The sequence below is a fragment of the Rhineura floridana genome, chromosome 7, assembly GCF_030035675.1.
Source record: "Rhineura floridana isolate rRhiFlo1 chromosome 7, rRhiFlo1.hap2, whole genome shotgun sequence".
NCBI lineage: Eukaryota > Metazoa > Chordata > Lepidosauria > Squamata > Rhineuridae > Rhineura > Rhineura floridana.
This window is the reverse complement of record NC_084486.1, coordinates 123,590,305-123,607,671: the sequence shown is the minus strand read 5'-3', so window position 1 is coordinate 123,607,671 and position 17,367 is coordinate 123,590,305. Positions and strand designations below refer to the sequence as shown.

General features: G+C 41.8%; 2 protein-coding genes across 16 annotated transcripts in view; one reads left to right on the top strand and one right to left on the bottom strand.

Annotated features, from left to right (window-relative positions):
• The window catches only part of VEPH1 (ventricular zone expressed PH domain containing 1), a 232,580-nt gene that overhangs the window by 54,598 nt on the left and 160,615 nt on the right, over positions 1-17,367 (top strand). For all 15 annotated transcript variants that reach the window (XR_009764114.1, XM_061637145.1, XM_061637143.1 and 12 more), the window contains one exon: positions 2,335-2,509. Coding sequence is in view for 14 of the 15 variants with exons in the window: in XM_061637145.1 (XP_061493129.1) it covers positions 2,335-2,509 (175 nt within the window). In the remaining variant the exon portion in view is untranslated. The remainder of the gene's footprint in view (positions 1-2,334; positions 2,510-17,367) is intronic.
• PTX3 (pentraxin 3) lies at positions 9,165-17,165 on the bottom strand. The gene is made up of 3 exons (XM_061637148.1): positions 16,979-17,165; positions 16,028-16,570; positions 9,165-10,632 (listed from the first exon to the last, which is right to left on the bottom strand). Exons 1-3 carry the CDS (start codon positions 17,109-17,111, stop codon positions 10,016-10,018), a joined length of 1,293 nt encoding a protein of 430 aa, XP_061493132.1. The 5' UTR covers positions 17,112-17,165; the 3' UTR covers positions 9,165-10,015.

Genomic DNA, 17,367 nt, shown 5'->3' with positions numbered 1-17,367 from the left:
TGATCTTGATAGGCTGGAATATTGGGCTGAAAACAACAGAATGAAATTTAACAGGGATAAGTGCAAAGTTCTGCACTTGAAAAAAGAAACCAATTGCACAGTTACAAGATGGGGGATAGTTAGCTCAGCAATACTACATGCAAGAAGGATCTTGGGATTATTGTTGATCACAGCTCATGAGCCAACAGTGTGATATGGCTGCAAAGAAGACAAATGCTATTTTAGGCTGCATTAACAGAAGTATAGTTTCCAAATTATGTGAAGTATTTGTTCCCCTCTATTCGGCACTGGTTAGGCCTCATCTTGAATACTGCATCCAGTTCTGGCCTCCACATGTCAAGAGGGATGCAGACACACTGGAACAGGTTCAGAGGAGGGCAACGAGGATGATCAGGGCATTAGAAACAAAAGCCCTATGAGAAGAGACTGAAAGAAGAGGGAAAGTTTAGCCTTGAGAAGAGAAGACTGGGGGGATATATGATAGCACTGTTCAAATACTTGAAAGGTTGCCACACAGAGGAGGACCAGGATCTCTTCTCAATTGTCCCAGAGTGCAGGACACGGAATAATGGGCTCAAGTTACAGGAAGCCAGATTTCAACTGAACATCAGGAAAAATTTCCTAACTGTTAGAGTGGTACGACAATGGAACAATTACCTAGGGCTCTCCAACACTAGAGGCATTTAAGAAGCAGCTGGACAGCCACCTGTCGGATATGCTTTAATTTCGATTCCTGCATTGAGCCGGGGGTTAGACCCAATGGCCTTATAGGCCCCTTCCAACTCTAAGATTCTGTGATTCTGCTTTGCTTGTTATTGTAACTCTTGTCAAAACAAAGGCCTTGTTGGCTGGAGTGTATTAATTGCCTTCAAATCGGTTGTACTTGTTCAAGATGCAATGTTGTTAAATGCTTGTGACATGTTATTAAAAGCCTCCCACTGATTTTGCTGCTCTTTAGGCTGTCTATTTTAAGTACCTGTTATTCCCATTACAACATTTTTTACAAAGAAGGTAGCGAGATAGAGAGACTAATGTTATTGGTTGCTATATTAGCCAGAAGCTCCAGAGTTGCTCCAACCTGCATGAGCAATCCAAGCAATTGGGGGAATAACAGAGGTGAAACCTTGCCTCCTTGCATTGGCACAAAGGGAAAGAGCCATAACTTACTGCTGGAGCATGTCCCATTAAACACACCTCCTTGAGAGGAGGGGGATCTTTTGCTAGGGATAAAGCAAGCTCTTTGCCCTGAAGTGTGCCTAAATAGTGTGTATAACCCACCCACCCCCATGCAGATCCAAACCAGACTAAAGCAAATCTTTGATTTATTGAGAGAAAAGAGAAGAATAGCATTACAAAATTACTGGGTGCGTGGCAGCATTGATCCTTAATACTCTAACCCATTCATAACTATAAACTAAAGAAATCAAAGGTCCCTATTGCGATAAGGAATGACAGGTAACGGAGATTACCTATCCTCAGCCCAGGAGTGAGCGGTGGAATGAAGCTGAAGTGATGTGAAGGAGCTCTGGCCAAAAAGCAGGAAGGAATCTGTTTGCCTCAAGGCTTGCGTTGAGACCCAGACTCCCTGCCTGTTAGGTGGCCTGCAGTCACGTTGTTCCTTTAGAGTGTAGTTACCCGTGTTGGAGTTCAGATTGCCATTTCCCCCTCACAATCCCTCTAGCCCTGCTTTTTTTAAAGGAACTTTTTCTTTTCCAACTCCCCTGAAAAAAGAAGGGGTCTGGGTATGAAGTGATTTTGTGTGTGTGTGTGTGCATGTTTCTTGCTGTCACTGAGAAAACTCAGGCTACTTTCTAATGCTGTCATTAAACAATGGGATTGTTCTGCTGAGCTTGACGGAAGCCTGCCAAGGAAGAAGATAACATTTATTTCTGTTTCTCTTGGCCTTGCTACTGTCCTCTTTTCACAGTACTGCAGGAATGCACAACAAGCCAGAAAACAGGGGATGTGGGGTGGGAATTATAGTCCAGAATGCTCCAGGGCCTTGCCACCCCTTCGATTCTACATGAACCAAAGTGGGGTTAGCTGAGCACTCATAACACCTACTCTGCATCCTCCTTAAGTGTTTTTGCCTGGCTGGAATGTGTTCTTGAACTCTGATAATGCTCCTTGCATGCCTGGGTAGATATATCTATGTCTGAGACCCCGGAGAACACTGCTGAGTAGTAGAAAATACTAGTCTAGCTGGACAATAGTCTGACCTAGTACAAAGCAACCTAGAGAAGCTCCACAGTCTCAACTGATGGACCTGAGCAGAGTCTGGAGTAATGATTTGTAATAACTGTTGCTTCTTGGTGCCACTATTTCCCCCAACAGAATTATAATCATCCTCGCATCATGGCATTGGCTGTCCCAGTGGCAGTGAACTTTCTGCAGAGGGGTAATAAAGAACTGTGCAGGAACATGTCAAGTTATCTTTCCCTTGCTGCAATTAGCAAAGCAGAGCTACTGGCTGAGCATACAGAAACAATTGTAAAAAGTATCCTTCAAGGTAAGAAATATCAGAATTATTCTGTTCTGATTTGCCTGCTTGGCCCTGTAAGGTTTTCTGTACATGTAGTTTTTAAAAACATCATTTAAAGTTTTAGTGTAAGGGTGGTTTCAGACATTACAATGACAAAATCTGAATGCGTGCCTTAAATTTCATGTTCACAATAGCCCACTTCATGCACTCATATGCAGGGGGCTCCTTGTGATTATGAGGAAATGGGGCCATGCTCCTGGCTCCACCCACCCTGACATCATGCACCTTCCTAGATCAGTCCTTGACATCCATACATTGAGCATGGACTTTGGGGAGTGGGGCTAGATAGTGCATATGGCATTGGGGTGGGGGCATGGTTTCACTTCCCTTTCAATTTGTGGACCCCTTTTGTTTGAGTAATGTATGAAGGGGGTAATGTCATGCATATATATCCATGCAGCCTTCCCCAACTTGGTGCTTTCTTGATGTTTTGGACTACAACTCCTAAAAGCCCCAGCCAGCATGGTCAATGGTTAGGGAAGTCAATGGTTATAGTATCAGAGAATTAAAGAGTTGGAAGGACCACTGGAGGTTATTTAATCCAACTGCCTTCATGCATGCAAATTGTTCCTTCCACTCCAAGTAGATAGTGAATCTCACACCAAGGAATGTCTGCAAGAGAATGCAAACTGGCAATATGCCTACAGAAAACTAGCTTAACCATCTCACAGTCTTAATCATTTACATGGCAGTTCCAACTGCTATCCTATTGGTAATGTGTATCCATTTTGCACATTACAGTGAACTTCTAAAGACAGATAACTGTAGTCTCCAATGAGGTACCCAGTGCAACATCTGCTGCAACTTTGGGATTGGTCTCAGCTGATGTGGCCCGATGATGTGGACAAGGTGCTTGTGATGATGCGGCCAGCAACATGTCCTCTTGACTCCTTGCCCTTCTTGGCTTATTAAAGCTTGCCAAAGTGGTATGACCAAATGGATCCAGGATGAGGTCAACGCGTCTTTATGGGAGGGAGTGGTCCCAGCCACCCTGAGCGAGAGGGTGATCTGACCGCTCCCGAAAAAGCCTGTCCTGGACCCATTGGTTTGTAACAACTACCACCTGGTCGCAAATAAGCCCTTTTTAGGGACGGTGATCGAGAGGCTTGTGGCACAGCAATTACAAGTACTCTTGGATGAAACAGATTATTTTGACTCATTCCAATCTGGTTATGGGACTGAAGCAGCCTTAGTCGCCCTGATCAGGAGAAGAACAGGGGGAGTGTGACCCTGTTATTCTTACTTGATCTCTCTGCAGCTTTTGATACCATTGACCATTGTATCCTTCTGGGCCAACTTGGTGAGATGGGTATCGGAGGCACTGCTTTACAGTGGTTCTGATCCTATCTCCAGGGTCATTTTCAGAGAATAGCATTGGGTGAATGTCTTTTGGCCCCCTGGCAGTTGTGCTGTGGGGTGCCACAGGGTACCATCTTGTCCCTGATGCTGTTTAACATCTATATGAAAGCCTTGGGAGAGATCATCGGGAGATTTCGGTGAGGTGTCAGCAGTACGCTGATGATACCCAGCTCTATTTCTCTGTAACATTTGAATTGGGAGAAGCCATGCAAACCCTGGATTGCTGCCTGGACTCGGTGGTGAGCTGGATGAGGGCCAGTAAACTGAGTCTGAATCCTAACAAGAGGGAGGCACTGTGGGTTGGTAGTTCCTGAGTTTGGATAATTGGTCAGTTGCCTACTTTAGATGGGGTCATACTCCCTCTGAAAGAACATGTTCATAGTCTGGGGTGCTCTTGGATCCATCTTTGTCGCTAGAGGCCCAGGTGACCTCAGTGGCTAGGAGTGCCTTTTACCAGCTTTGGCTGGTAAGACAGCTGTGGATTTTTCTAGACCGGGATAGCCTGACCACTGTTGTCCATGCACTGTATGTGGGGCTGCCCTTAAGGCTGGTCCGGAAGCTGCAGGTGGTGCAAATGCGGTGGCACAACTACTCACTGGGGCAGGGTAGCACCAACATGTCACCCAGCTGCTGAAAGAATTGCACTGGCTGCCCATTAGCTACCGGGCCAATTTCAAGGGTCTGGTTTTGGTGTAGAAAGCGCTGTACAACTTGGAACCAGGATATGTGAAAGATCGTCTTACTCCTTATTTACCCAGTCGATCACTGTGCTCTGCAGGTGAGGGCCTACTGCAGATACCACCTTATCAGGAGGTCCATTCTTCACAACACAGGAAGTAGGATTTTAGTGTAGTGGCACCTACCCTTTGGAATCCCTTGCCCTTAAATATTAGACAGATGCCATCTCTGTTATCTTTTCGGCTCCTACTGAAGACCTTCCTCTTTCAACAAGCCTTTTAAATTGAGACCTTATTCCAGTCTGCGGCTGTGTTGGAATTGCTTTTAAAGATGTTTTAAAAGTTTTTTTAAAAAACTGTTTTGTTTTGATACGTTTTTAAAGATGTTTTGTTTTAATATATTTTAAAGTCTGTTTTTATGATTTTTTCAGAGTAGTTTTTAGTATTTTTGTTTGCCGTGCTGGGCCCACTGGGAGAAAGACGGGATATTTATTTATTAATTTATATCCTGCCCTTCCTCCCAGTAGGAGCCCAGCGCGGCATAAATTATGCAGGATTTATATCCCAGGGTGGGATATAATAAATAATAAATGATATTAATAATAAGCCAAAATACTCTAGCTTGAAGGGTCAGAAGTTATGCAGGCCTGGGTTATAACCCCATGCATATTCTGTTCCTCCACTTTTGAGAAAAACTTCTACAGATATACAGAGAACTGGATAAAACCTGAAAATGGATTAGTAAAGTGATGTCCTCTTCACCTACTCCCATAAAGAGTAGGTGTCATCTCTGTGGCAATAAATCCTAATCTGAGTAGTATATTCCTTTTGCATCACTACAGGTGTTAACAAGCAGTTAATAGTGAAGGGGAAAGATACAGGATGTTAAGAGTCTGCACTGTTGTCTGCTCATGTTTTGCAAATCATATGAGAAAAGATAGATGGAGCGGTATTTTTCTCTAGCAAAGAAGATAGCAGTGAAGGAGAATGTATTCACTATGTTAAAAACTATCAGTAAACATACTGTAACATGATGTGTGTGTGTGTAATCAGAATGATCTTCCCAGGATCTTCTCCAACCTTGTGACTCCACTGGAAGAGTGGGTCAAACCAACCGGGCTTGGTTTGTTGTTGTATGTGCCTTCAGGGCGATTTCAACTTATGGCAACCCTATGAATCAGTGACCTCCAGTGTCATCTGTTATAAACTACCCTGTTCAGATCTTGTAAGTTCAGGTCTGTGGCTTCCTTTATGGAATCAATCCATCTCTTGTTTGCCTTCCTCTTTTTCTACTCCCTTCTGTTTTTCCCAGCATTATTGTCTTTTCTAGTGAATCGTGTCTTCTCATTATGTGTCTGAGGTATGATAACCTCAGTTTCATCATTATAGCTTATAGTGATAGTTCTGGTTTAATTTGTTCTAACACCAAATTATTTGTCAGATTCCCTTTTACTGGGAGGATTGGCCCTGATGGCCCTAAATGTCTGGCCTTTGCATATCTAAGGAAATAATAATAATAATATTAAACTTTATTTCTACCCCGCCCATTTTTCCAATAGGACTCAGAGCGGCTTACAACTAAAAACACACCATTAAAACATACAAAGTATACAATTAAAAATAGAAAACTTTGAGAAAAATTAAAACCATAAAACATACGTTAAAAACAGCAGACAATTTAAAATAATACCATATAATGTAGTCACCAATCCTAGGACACTTAATCCTTCTCGTTCTGTATCCCAAATGCCCGTTGAAATAAAACAGTCTTTACTTGTCGCCGGAAAGATGGCAAGGAGGGAGCTAATCGCACCTCACTCGGAAGGGAATTCCATAGCCTAGGGGCAGCCAGCGAAAAGGCCCTATCTCGTGTCCCCATCATATGTACTTGCGAAGGTGTGGGGAGCACAAGAAGGGCCTCACCTGAAGATCTCAAATCCCGGGCAGGTTCATGTAGGGAGATACGATCTGTCAAATAGCCTGGACCTGAGTCGTATAGGGCTTTGTAGGTCAAAACCAGCACTTTGAATTGTGACCGGAAACAAATTGGCAGCCAGTGGAGCTGTTGTAACAGTGGGGTTGTATGATCCCTGTTACCAGCCCCGGTTAGCACTCTGGCTGCAGCTCTTTGTACCAATTTAAGTTTCCGAACAGTCTTCAAAGGCAGCCCCACATAGAGCGCGTTACAGTAGTCTAAGCGGGATGTAATCAAGGCATGCATCACCCCAGTCAGATCAGGCAGATCCAGGAACGGGCACATGGAAGAAGGCATGTCTTTCTTTTCACTCCCTGCAAGGGATGATGTCATCAAGCTGCTTGTAAAGAAACTGTAGGCTTGGACTGAGAAAAGAATGGAGTGTTGAGTTGTTCTCTATTAAGAAATATGATGGTGCTGGTAGAAACCTAATGGGGAGCAGCAAAGCCTGGGATATCTGGTGGGTTATTTAATACTGTGCGCTGGACCTCCAGCTATGCTTAACCTGTACATATGTGTAAACAAACCTTATATAATGAAACACCTGTCAGTCTCCAGTAATCTAATGCTAAAGAAAATCAGCTGTAAGTGCTAGAAACCCTGAAGCGTCATCACTTAGAGAACGGGGGTGGATGTAACAACAATATCCATCCTTTTATGTGTCTGCATTTTCTCTGTGTTTGGCTGTTTAAGAAATAATGTGTAACTTGGAGTTTTGAATTCCTACCAAAATCAAGCTGTTGGTCAATAAATAAACAGGATATGTTATAGTAAACCACAGTAGCATTCATTTACAGTTTCCATTCACTTCAGTGAGGTTTGCCCAAGAGATCTTCCTTCTGAATAGACGTTGCACACATGGTATGCTACAGGCCATAGTACAACTAGGAGCTCCATAGCGTTGCCCTCCCTTACCTCTCTGCCCTTATAACCCAGTTCATCCTTGCCTATGGCCTTTGCTCCTTCAAGCCTTCCATCCTCACTGTCTGAAGTTCTTTTTCTCCCTCAAAGACTCCACCTTTTCTCCCTTGCTGCCCCATATGGTTGGAACAGCCTCCCTGAAAACTCATCAAAATCTCGCTTTTTAAATAAGCATTTGATTCAGCCCCCTAGTTCCCATGCTCAACTGCAGGAGATGGAAACCTCAGGCCAAGGAGCCAAATGCAGCCCTCCAGGCCTCTCTGTATGGCCCTTGCAACTCTCCCAAGCCATATTCCTCGCTGGCCGTTTCGCACCCTGAATGTTTTTGCCTGGCTGGAATATGTCCTTGATGTCTGATAATGTCCAGCTGGAGGACAGAGAGGACTGTGTGAGTGTGTGTAGAAACCTGTGTACTTTTAGCCCTGCCTTCACCACCCTTGCTTCCAAACTTTGTTGTTTCCTCTGTGTCAATTTGTCTAAGTTACATGTGGAAACATTTGGTAGGTTCCTTTTAGATGTAATGGGGGGGGGAGAGAGAACAATATTCTACTAGTAACTTCAATGTAGTTAAGAGTTCTTAGCAGTATTTAACTTGTTTCCTATTTCTTTTCTTCTTTTTTCATTTACCTTATTCTACCAGCAGGTGTTGCTCTGGATGTCTAAGATGAAACTGCAATAAATGTTTTAGATTCATAATGATGCTGTAGGAACTAGGAAGTCAGAAATGAGCAGGCTGCCTTTCATTTTTGTTTTAAGGAAATGTATAAAAGAGGAAGAATATAAAATATTGCATGTATGAACAGATACCCAAATCCATCTAAGGGCCCGACTACGTGCATGCAAAACCAGGCGTCCGTGCACATGTTTCTAACTGGATGAGGAACTGGATATGCAAATAGGTGCTGTGTGCAAGATTCCATCTGTGGGGGATGTGTGCACAGAGCTGTTAGAAGATTTGTGATAGTCTTGACCAGGTGTATGGGAGCAGGAGAGTTGAGGCTGGGTTCAGATTACCTTTTTTTGCCTGTTTCGGCTATGGGGCGGTATACAAGTGCAATAAATAAATAAAATAAATAAATAAATGCACATGCTTGCATATTCCAGAATTTCTGTGAAAGCCAAGTCTTCAAATGCCCTATTCACACCTTCCATTCCAGAGGCTGACTGCTGCATGGGGATGGAGATTGCACTCCCTGGCCCCACCTCCATCCTCTGCATATTCTAACCCTTGATTATAATATGCTCAGTTGAGCTCAATTTTGTGTTCGTCAGTAGCCACTGAGTATTATTCACTTCTCAGGCCCCTGAATGTGAAATCTTCTTGGGTGAGATTAGTCTGTATGCAGAGAAACATACAGTACATAGATTAAATAGAATAGACAGACAACAGGAAATGAGACATGCATTCCAAAGCTGTACTTGCTTTCAAAATTCTTGAAGAAAATTATAGGAAGTATCAGTCTGATAAAGGATTTTATTTACAGTACAACTTTATAAAAATAATTTCAATATTGTTAGTACAAAATCAATTTACAATATAATACAAACAAGAAAACTGAACTTATCTGAATGCTAGGTTGACTTCCAGTATAAATAATATCTTGGACACAGCACTAGCTTTATTAAGGTGTACATACCAGTTTCAATGAACAAAAATAGCAGACATTATTTCATGAATCTTATATGGTTCATCTGCAAAATTCACATTACTAATATCAAATCTACAAACAAAGGATATCCAGAAGACAGCATAATATTAGTTCTGTGGAAAAAGAGCTCCAGCCATTTGTCTGCACACATTTAATTGAGGAAAGTTCTTGAGCCAAATTCTGTCCCCAGATATCCGCAAATGACACCTATTGCTACAAGTGAGAGCAGCCTCTGCATTAAGGATTGTTATTCCACTATAATTCTTGAATATGATCAAAAACTACTTTTGATTATGTTTTAATTTTGTTTGCTGAAGCAATGTTGCATCCATACCTCAGTTTAGAGCTACCTGCTTACAGTACTAATTCTTAATGAGATATATTAAAGAGCACATAGTATGGCTGCCATATGGAAGCCATTTTAAATTGATTCCTTTGACGGCTGTTTCTATGCCCCTGTGAATGAGTTTCCATGTGGTGAGAAGGCCTCCCACTGACTTACCTCTCTGCTTGTCAGACCAAGTAGCTGCTATCTTCTAACCCTCTCTCAAGGGTTCACCCACTTACCCTCCCTGTGGCAGCAACTTTTTCTTCTTGGATTAAGAACAACAGAGGAGAACAGGGAAATTGGAGTGAGGTAGCTGCAGCTGCTACAGTCACATGGAGGCTTCTTGCCACATGGCGCCTCATTCATGGGTTCTTGTGTGAACTGGACGTAAGTGGCACCTCATGAATTAAGCATTTTTCTTCATATCACTGCTTTTCTATTGAGATTTAAAGCAGCCTGCCTGTAGAAGCTGTATTATATGATGAGCCCTAAGAATTTTAAATATTTGGGTTTCTTAGATTCCTTCTTTAGATGACTTTATATAGACTTTTGAAGAGCATTAGTTCAGAGCCCAAAAATATACTGAGCTCCTCCATGAGGCAGAAACTCTGTAACCCCCCACCCAACTAAGTTGCCACGGATGTTGCAGGATTCTTCTCCAGACTCTCTTGTTATCTCTTTGTCACTGAGGACTCTGTTCCACATATTAAAACCAGTTATTTTCCCAGAAAAAGCTAAAGATTCATTGAAACCACCTCCAGCACAGCAGCCATTCTTTTCTTGGCCAATCTGCAAAATTCCGCCATCAGGAATGATGTGGTCCTCAGCAATTTCTGAGGAGGCTGCCACAACCTTTCCATTTATCCACAATGAAGTACTTCCATTAATTGAACTCCAAGTGCCACAAAGGTGAGTCCACTGTCCAGAAGAGATGATATTTTGGGCAGTTATCTTGTGGTCACTATTTACAGCAAGAACAGCTGAGTCATAGCTCAAGTAGAGCTGGATTTCATAGGGATTTCGCTTTGTTCCATATGAGAACACAATAGTTTTGTCCAGGATTTCGGTCACTTTAACCCATGTGCAGGTGGTAAAGGAGAAGAGCCGCATTTCAGAAGTTGGGTGAACACTGACAAAGATCTTTTTGGAACGCATTGGGAATAAAAGGGCTGCCTCACAACCTGCAAAAGTAACATAATGAAATTGTTAGCAACCAGCAACGTTATAATAATAGTGAAGTAATTCTATGAGTGTCATTCCATATGTAGCTAAAAGGGCACCATCCATATCAGCAGGCTTAGAGGAACCTAAAGGTTTGCAGAAGTAAAGCAAACAAACAAAACAGAGGGGGCAAAAACCCTGACTTGGGGAGTGGGAATCCAAAAACAGCCTGGCGAGTATTGAGCATGCTCAATGGTTACACTTATACTGGGTCAAACTGTTTGTCCCCCTAGCCCACTACTATCTACCCTTACTGGCAGCAGCTCTTAAGGGTCTTAGGAAGGGGTCTTTCCCCCCCTCTCATCACCTGAGCCTGCTAACAGGAAATGTCAGGGATTGAACCTGGGACCGTCTACATGCAAAGCCTGGGCTTCGTCAGTGAGCTATGTCCTTCCTGCAAGGAAACTTCCATTCCCAGTCTGCAAACCCCTGTTTACAAAGAGTTTGCATTACTTACAGGAAAAATAATGGATTGTTATTCAGTGATCTGTAGGGTCTAGGGTTGATGAGCAGTGGTTCAAATAATGAGAACTTGACTGCATGTACCTTAGAGTTGAGAGATTCTCAAATAACTGGCATCTAACAATTTCAGTAATATATATATATATTTATTTAAATTACTTCTATACCACTTTTTATGACAACCTCCTCAAAGCGGTGTACAATCCATAAAATTCATCAAAACAGAGTTGATACAACAATAAAGCCCCATTAAAAAAGCAAAGCAAAATCCACATTGGCTTCCCTACATGCCCTTTAAAAAATATTTCTGTAGCATATCTTTATGAGAAAACTCTTGTTGACTTGCACGTAACAAAACTTTACTTGTGAAGTATGCAGCATATAAATAGAGGTTTCTGTGAACTCATGCCCACATATATGTACATAATTTCATGATTTCTCAGGTGAATGTCAATTATCAACTGGACTAGTGTCAGCACCCTGCATGGTGGGACAAATGCTGAGGTCCATGCACCTGGAGGACCCATCCCAGCTGACACTAGCCACCTCTTTTAAAAAAATTAAATGTTTTATGGCCCAGTACTGTAAAGAGAAGTACTGGGCCAGGCAGCTGAATCCACCATTGTTTTCCTCATCCACAATGCCTCTGGGCCCTACCCCTAATGTGTACATTGGGGTGTGGCCAAGAGGCACTGGGAATAAGAATGGTGGCATCTCATAACTTGTGCTAGGCTAAGAGAATACCAGGTGCTGGAGCTGCACTGCTTTCAATGCCAAAGCCCATTCCCATCCATCCCCTGCTAAATTTGGAGGGTGAAACATCAGTGAGTGAACTTGCTACACAAACCTGTTTCAAAACTAAGCAGGAAGGGGATGGAGACTTGTCAGGACATCTTTGTTGCTACCATCCAGTCTTGTACTCTAGGCCCTGCTCTTAGACTCTTGATTTGCATCTCCAGTAATCTGAACCTTCTGCTAAACATGCATCGAGCTTTCCTAAATAAATCTCTGTTACTTGAAAGAAAGCCTTGCCGTGGTGTTTTGGGATGGGAGCTATTTCCTCCCTCCACTTCCATTTGCAGAGATATCACTTCATCCAAATTCCTGAAAAGTCACTATTGGATCCAACCCATCGCATTTAAGTGGAATTATATTGTTATTATGCTTTCACCATTCTCTAACCTATGAGAAGTTGTGGGGTGCAGTGCTTACCTGAGTCTAGTTTCCTTTGGAAGGCAATAACTGGAGGCTGACTGCATTTTGTCATTTTTGTGTTTATATGCAAATAAATTGAGCTTAAATGGAAACGCCCTATTTAAATACTCAAAGACAAAGTCTGTTGATATCACATCACGTCGGAATGGAGACAACCCCAAGATGCTTTTACACAGCCCCCAAAACTGATTTCATTCTGTGCTTTTTTAGTCTGACTTCTGACTGCAGTCTAATCTTCATACACAGATGTTAGATTCCAACCTTATTGCCTGAGAGGGAAAGTATCCTATTTTGTGTTATTTGCTGGTTTTTGAGAGCAATCAGCCAACTATTTAGCTACCATGACAACACAACACCTATAATTTACCTAAATACAGCAATACAGGCCTATCTGGGTCTATTAAGCTAATCTGCTTTCCAAGAGTTTTAACTGATTTTTGACCAGATCCCTGCTTTAAATAACAGAATCAGCCAAAATACACACGCACAGTTAAATGAAATATAATTTTAGATATTGCATTTAAGTGGAAATGAGAGACTGCCACAGCCTATTCAGGAGAGAAGTGAGAAGATCTACGAGTAATTAGTTCTTCATATTGAATTATTATGCCTGGTGTGGAAGTTAAGTTACTATGGGTCTTATGCCACTTACTGCTGGCCACCTCTGACCAGGTATGATCACTTTCCTATGAATAAGATCTGTTTACAATGCTGCCCTCATGTGGTATGACTGCATATTTTTATAGCCTGAACATTGATACTTTTAGAATTAATTTCAAGTGTGAGGTAACCTATTGTTTTACAATCAGATGGAGATCTCAAAAATTTCTAACCACATAAAAATCACAGAAATGCTGTAATAAATATGAAAGGATAGTGATCACAGGAATTTTGGATATATTGAAGTTTGGTGTGTGTGTGTGTGTGTATTTAGAGGAAGGGCTGTAGCTCAGGGTTAGAGCATCTGCTTTGCATGCAGAAGGTCCCAGGTTCAATCCCTGACATCTCCAGGTAGGGCTGGGATTGTCCCCCATCTGAAAACCTTGACTGCTCCTGGTGCCAGTCAGTGTAGACAAATACTGGGCTAGTTGGGCCAATAATCTGACTTGGTATAAGTCATGGACATTCCTAGATCTAAAGAGCTAAAATGCATCTTGAAATCACAGCTGTACTAAATGAAAATACTTTTTGTACCGTATTGGGTCAGTCATATGCTTTTGGCTTTGAATGTGTTAAAAAAACGTTTTGACCACTGAGAAATGGGGCGTTAGGACATGATTCTGCAGGGATATTTCTTTAAAGAGAGCAGAGCTCTGTGCAGAAACATGGCTTTTTAATTAACAGGATTTCTAACTTTATTATCAAGGGGTAAGGAAAATTAAAACCAGCTTCATAAGACACCAGCAACAGTGTGATCAGAAAAACCCCTCAAGAGTCAATCTGGCAGGAATCCAGAATATGTGAGAAATCAAAACCAGTTGCTGAATTCTCTTTTAGAAATGATTTCCAGAGGGATCTGTGAGGTATTTCAAAAATTTACTTTTCTTGTTCTTAATCATATTAAGACTTTCCTTCCCCCAATCAAAACATATGGAACCAAATTCTGTCTTCAATCAGTCTGTTGTGAATTAAGAGCAGGTCTTGTGAATTCAGTGGAGTTATTCTGAACATAACATTGACTTCATCAGTTGGGCAAAAATGCAGAAAACAATCTAAAGCCAAAGTTGAACATTTTTATGTCCCATTAATTCCTATGGGCTCGAGGCCGGAACTGCACAATACAGCCAATGTATAGCTGTGGTGGAAAGCAACACACCTGTAACTCCTCCTCCTCCTTTCTCCCATATAATGTCTAATAATGTGAAACATCTGTGACATCACTGCAGTGTGACTTTCCCCACCTCTCAAGCATCAGCCAGTGGAATCGAGTGGAGTGGGGTGGAGGGAATCTTGCAATGTAATGTCGCGTCACATATTTTGCATTACTAAATGTTACAAAGGAGCAGAGGAGGAGGAGAGGCAGGGTTGCCCTTACATCAGCCATAATGTGTGTACCTGCAAAAATGCATTTTAACTATTATATTTTAATTTGGCCTTATATTTTCAGAATGAATGTCTACCCAATAACATCATCTATGTTACAGGGCACTTTTTTCCCTGTGGTGGGTGAATCTGTGTGTATACATATCTACATCTGTATATAGCTTGTTCTAATTAAAATGGCACTGTCCCTTACAGTTTTGTTTTTTGAATTGACTATGTTAGGAATGACTTGAGAAAGATAAAGTTTAGGACACTTGGCAAGACTGGGCTTTGCCTCCCCACAATACATTTGAATAGGGCTTTAGATGTTGACTGTAGTTCTTACAAACTTCCTCTTCAGTGTGCAGAATTCTATACTCATATTGCTGTTTTCTATCAATGTATGAAAGGAATATCTGTGCAATGAGTTTTTACCTATGTCATGTAATGACTACACAACACATGGTAAGGGTTATTCAGCCATCTGTTTACACTTCAGCCCCACTCTAGTCAAATAAAATAAAAGCAACTTTTACATTTTCATTTCCCAAGCAGCTGATACTTTGGAGACAAGTGATTGGTACTGCCAACCAAAATCTCCATGCAGTTGCAACAGTGGGCCAGAATTGCAGGAGCCCTTGAACTGTGGCAACGACCCACTTTATCTGGTTAATTCTAAAAGGCCTGTGCCATTCTTTCTATATTATGCTACTCATTTAACTATCTTGTTTTTACTTTTGACACAGTAGTTCCCGGATTTCTTCAGGAATTGGTATTCAGATAGCTATTGCCTTAAAAATCCTTGTTGGGCTGTAAATTGATCAGAAGGGGGGAATAAGTTTGAAAGTTATTTTATGTAAATTGTTATTTTATTAATTGTGACATGAATAATGACATATGTGGTGGTTACCGCTACCAAAGTATTTGAATAGTCCGATATTTCAAAGGAAGGTTGGAGGGGAATCTTTGTGATGGATCACTATGCAGTTGTGCTACACAGGGTGAAAGCTATTCCACAGTCCTGAGTCCCTGTGGAGAATCTGTTTATGCCCCAAAGCATGAGAATTGATGAATAGGCTGTTGACATAATCAGTGAGCTCAATGGGGTCAAGTTTTGTTCATGAATAGCCTCTGAGGAATGCTGTGAAGTAGGCAGCAGGTAGGTTACCGGGGAAAGGGAGGAAAAAAAGGGGCTAGAATGGAATGGAATACAGTTTTGGTGAATTACTGTTCTTATTATTTTTGCAAAGTAAACTTAAGGATGAAAGTCTGGAGCCGTGAGCTGGTAGCCAAGAAGACACCAAGGCCTTGTGAATATGTAAGCTACATTTGTAGACTATCTTAGGAGGCTTTCTGCTGGTCAGACACAGGCACTGATGTTGCCTTAGGCACCATCCAGTATAAAGCTGTAGCCTCTTTGCTGGGCATCCTGTAAATGGCTTTTATGCTGTGTGTTCTTTGGCTGCCTTATTGTAAAGACTGAGTATCTGCTAAAAAGAGTCCACACAATAGGGATTCTCTCAGACTTCACAATAAATGCTTCCCCTTGTATAATCAAAGCACTGATTGAAGCTACTTTAAGAGGATTACTTAAAACAGTTGTTTGGGAACAGATGTGAAATGTATTGGTAACATTGCCAATAGAATTTAACTTACCAAATGGCAATAAGTTCTGTGTGGTCCTTTTTGGGGATTCTTTCAGTTCAGCTTTTGTTTCCTGCAGTTCTTTCCACAGCGAGTTCAGAATAAAATCACCCCCACTTGCAGTGTAGCTGGACCTATCTCTCTGCAGAAAGCCCCGATGCTGTGCATTCACCTCAGCTGTCCTCTGCCAAGCATGCTCCAGGTGGTTCAGTCTGTTGGACATGTTTTGGCTCAGCTGCACAATCTCACTGAGGATCTTTCCTTGCATAGAATCCTGAGGCATCCCCGGAAGATCCTCAACTTCTCTGCTGTTCTTTGCCAGCATCTGAGCCATTTGGCTCAAGATCTGGGAGGAAGCTTTTTCAATGGATGTGATGCATGTGCCAGCAAAGTTTTCCACAAACTGGAGCATTTCCCCTCTCATTGTTTGCAGCTCCACCTTAAGGATTTCATCCAGGGACTGAAGCAGCATATTCTCTTTCATCTGGGAGTTCTCAAGCATGATGAAGAGTTTGTCCCATTCTGTATGTTCACGCTGACAATCACACGAAATAGCTAGAGTAGAATACACAGTAGCTGTTAACACTATGTTTCTGTGCTGGGTTATTTCTCCTTAAGCAAAGGTGCTGTTTAAAGAAATATTGTTCCCTGATTCTCAGTGTGCTCCAAAACTATGTGTTTTCTTTCCCTAGAAGACAAGACAAGGGTATGACTTGTTCAAGTAGTGATGGCATTATGTGCTAAAAAGCAAATGTGAGAAAAGAGCAAAAAAAATCTGCCTTTCTTTTACCTATGCATAGTAAAGGTCTTGTAACCTTAATGCTATTTTTGTGCCTGCTGGCTAGCTTTTAAAACTATAAAAGCATAAGAAACATGAACCCAGAATGCTCTTTCTTTTTGACGCTACAGAACAGCTAGCTTGTAGTTAAAAGGCTAAACAAAATAGGCAAAAGAACTACTTACCTTCTTCCGTTGCAGGAATTACACTTTCTACTTCATTGTCAAAATTGAAGAAAATGAGGTCATCATATTCATCTTGGTTCTGACTAGATGAGGGACACCACAGAGCAAAAAATAGGATCACAAAGGAAAACATTTCTTTGAATAGGATTTCCCAGCTGTTTCCTTGAAAGTCAGCCCTGTTCCTGAATGAAAGGTCTCTAATAAGACCCAGAGCAGAGATGACTCTAAGAGAGGGAGTTGCAGAAAGCCCTTAAATAATACTGTGAGAGTGCCTGAACTTGAATGAATGAGTAATGCTAGTGCTGATGCTGTAATCGGAGTGCTTCTGGTTATTATTAATTTTTTTGGATGGGAGTTGTGAGGAGGGGGAGGCATGGAGGTTGCACAAT

Bases quoted from the DNA above. Each gene is read 5' to 3' on its own strand.
- PTX3 (XM_061637148.1), bottom strand. From the start codon at position 17,111: ATGTTTTCCTTTGTGATCCTATTTTTTGCTCTGTGGTGTCCCTCATCT. The intron at 16,571-16,978 runs GTAAGTAGTTCT...ATTCTACTCTAG, and splicing joins AATTCCTGCAACGGAAGAAG to CTATTTCGTGTGATTGTCAG. The intron at 10,633-16,027 runs GTAAGTTAAATT...TTACTTTTGCAG, and splicing joins ACAGAACTTATTGCCATTTG to GTTGTGAGGCAGCCCTTTTA.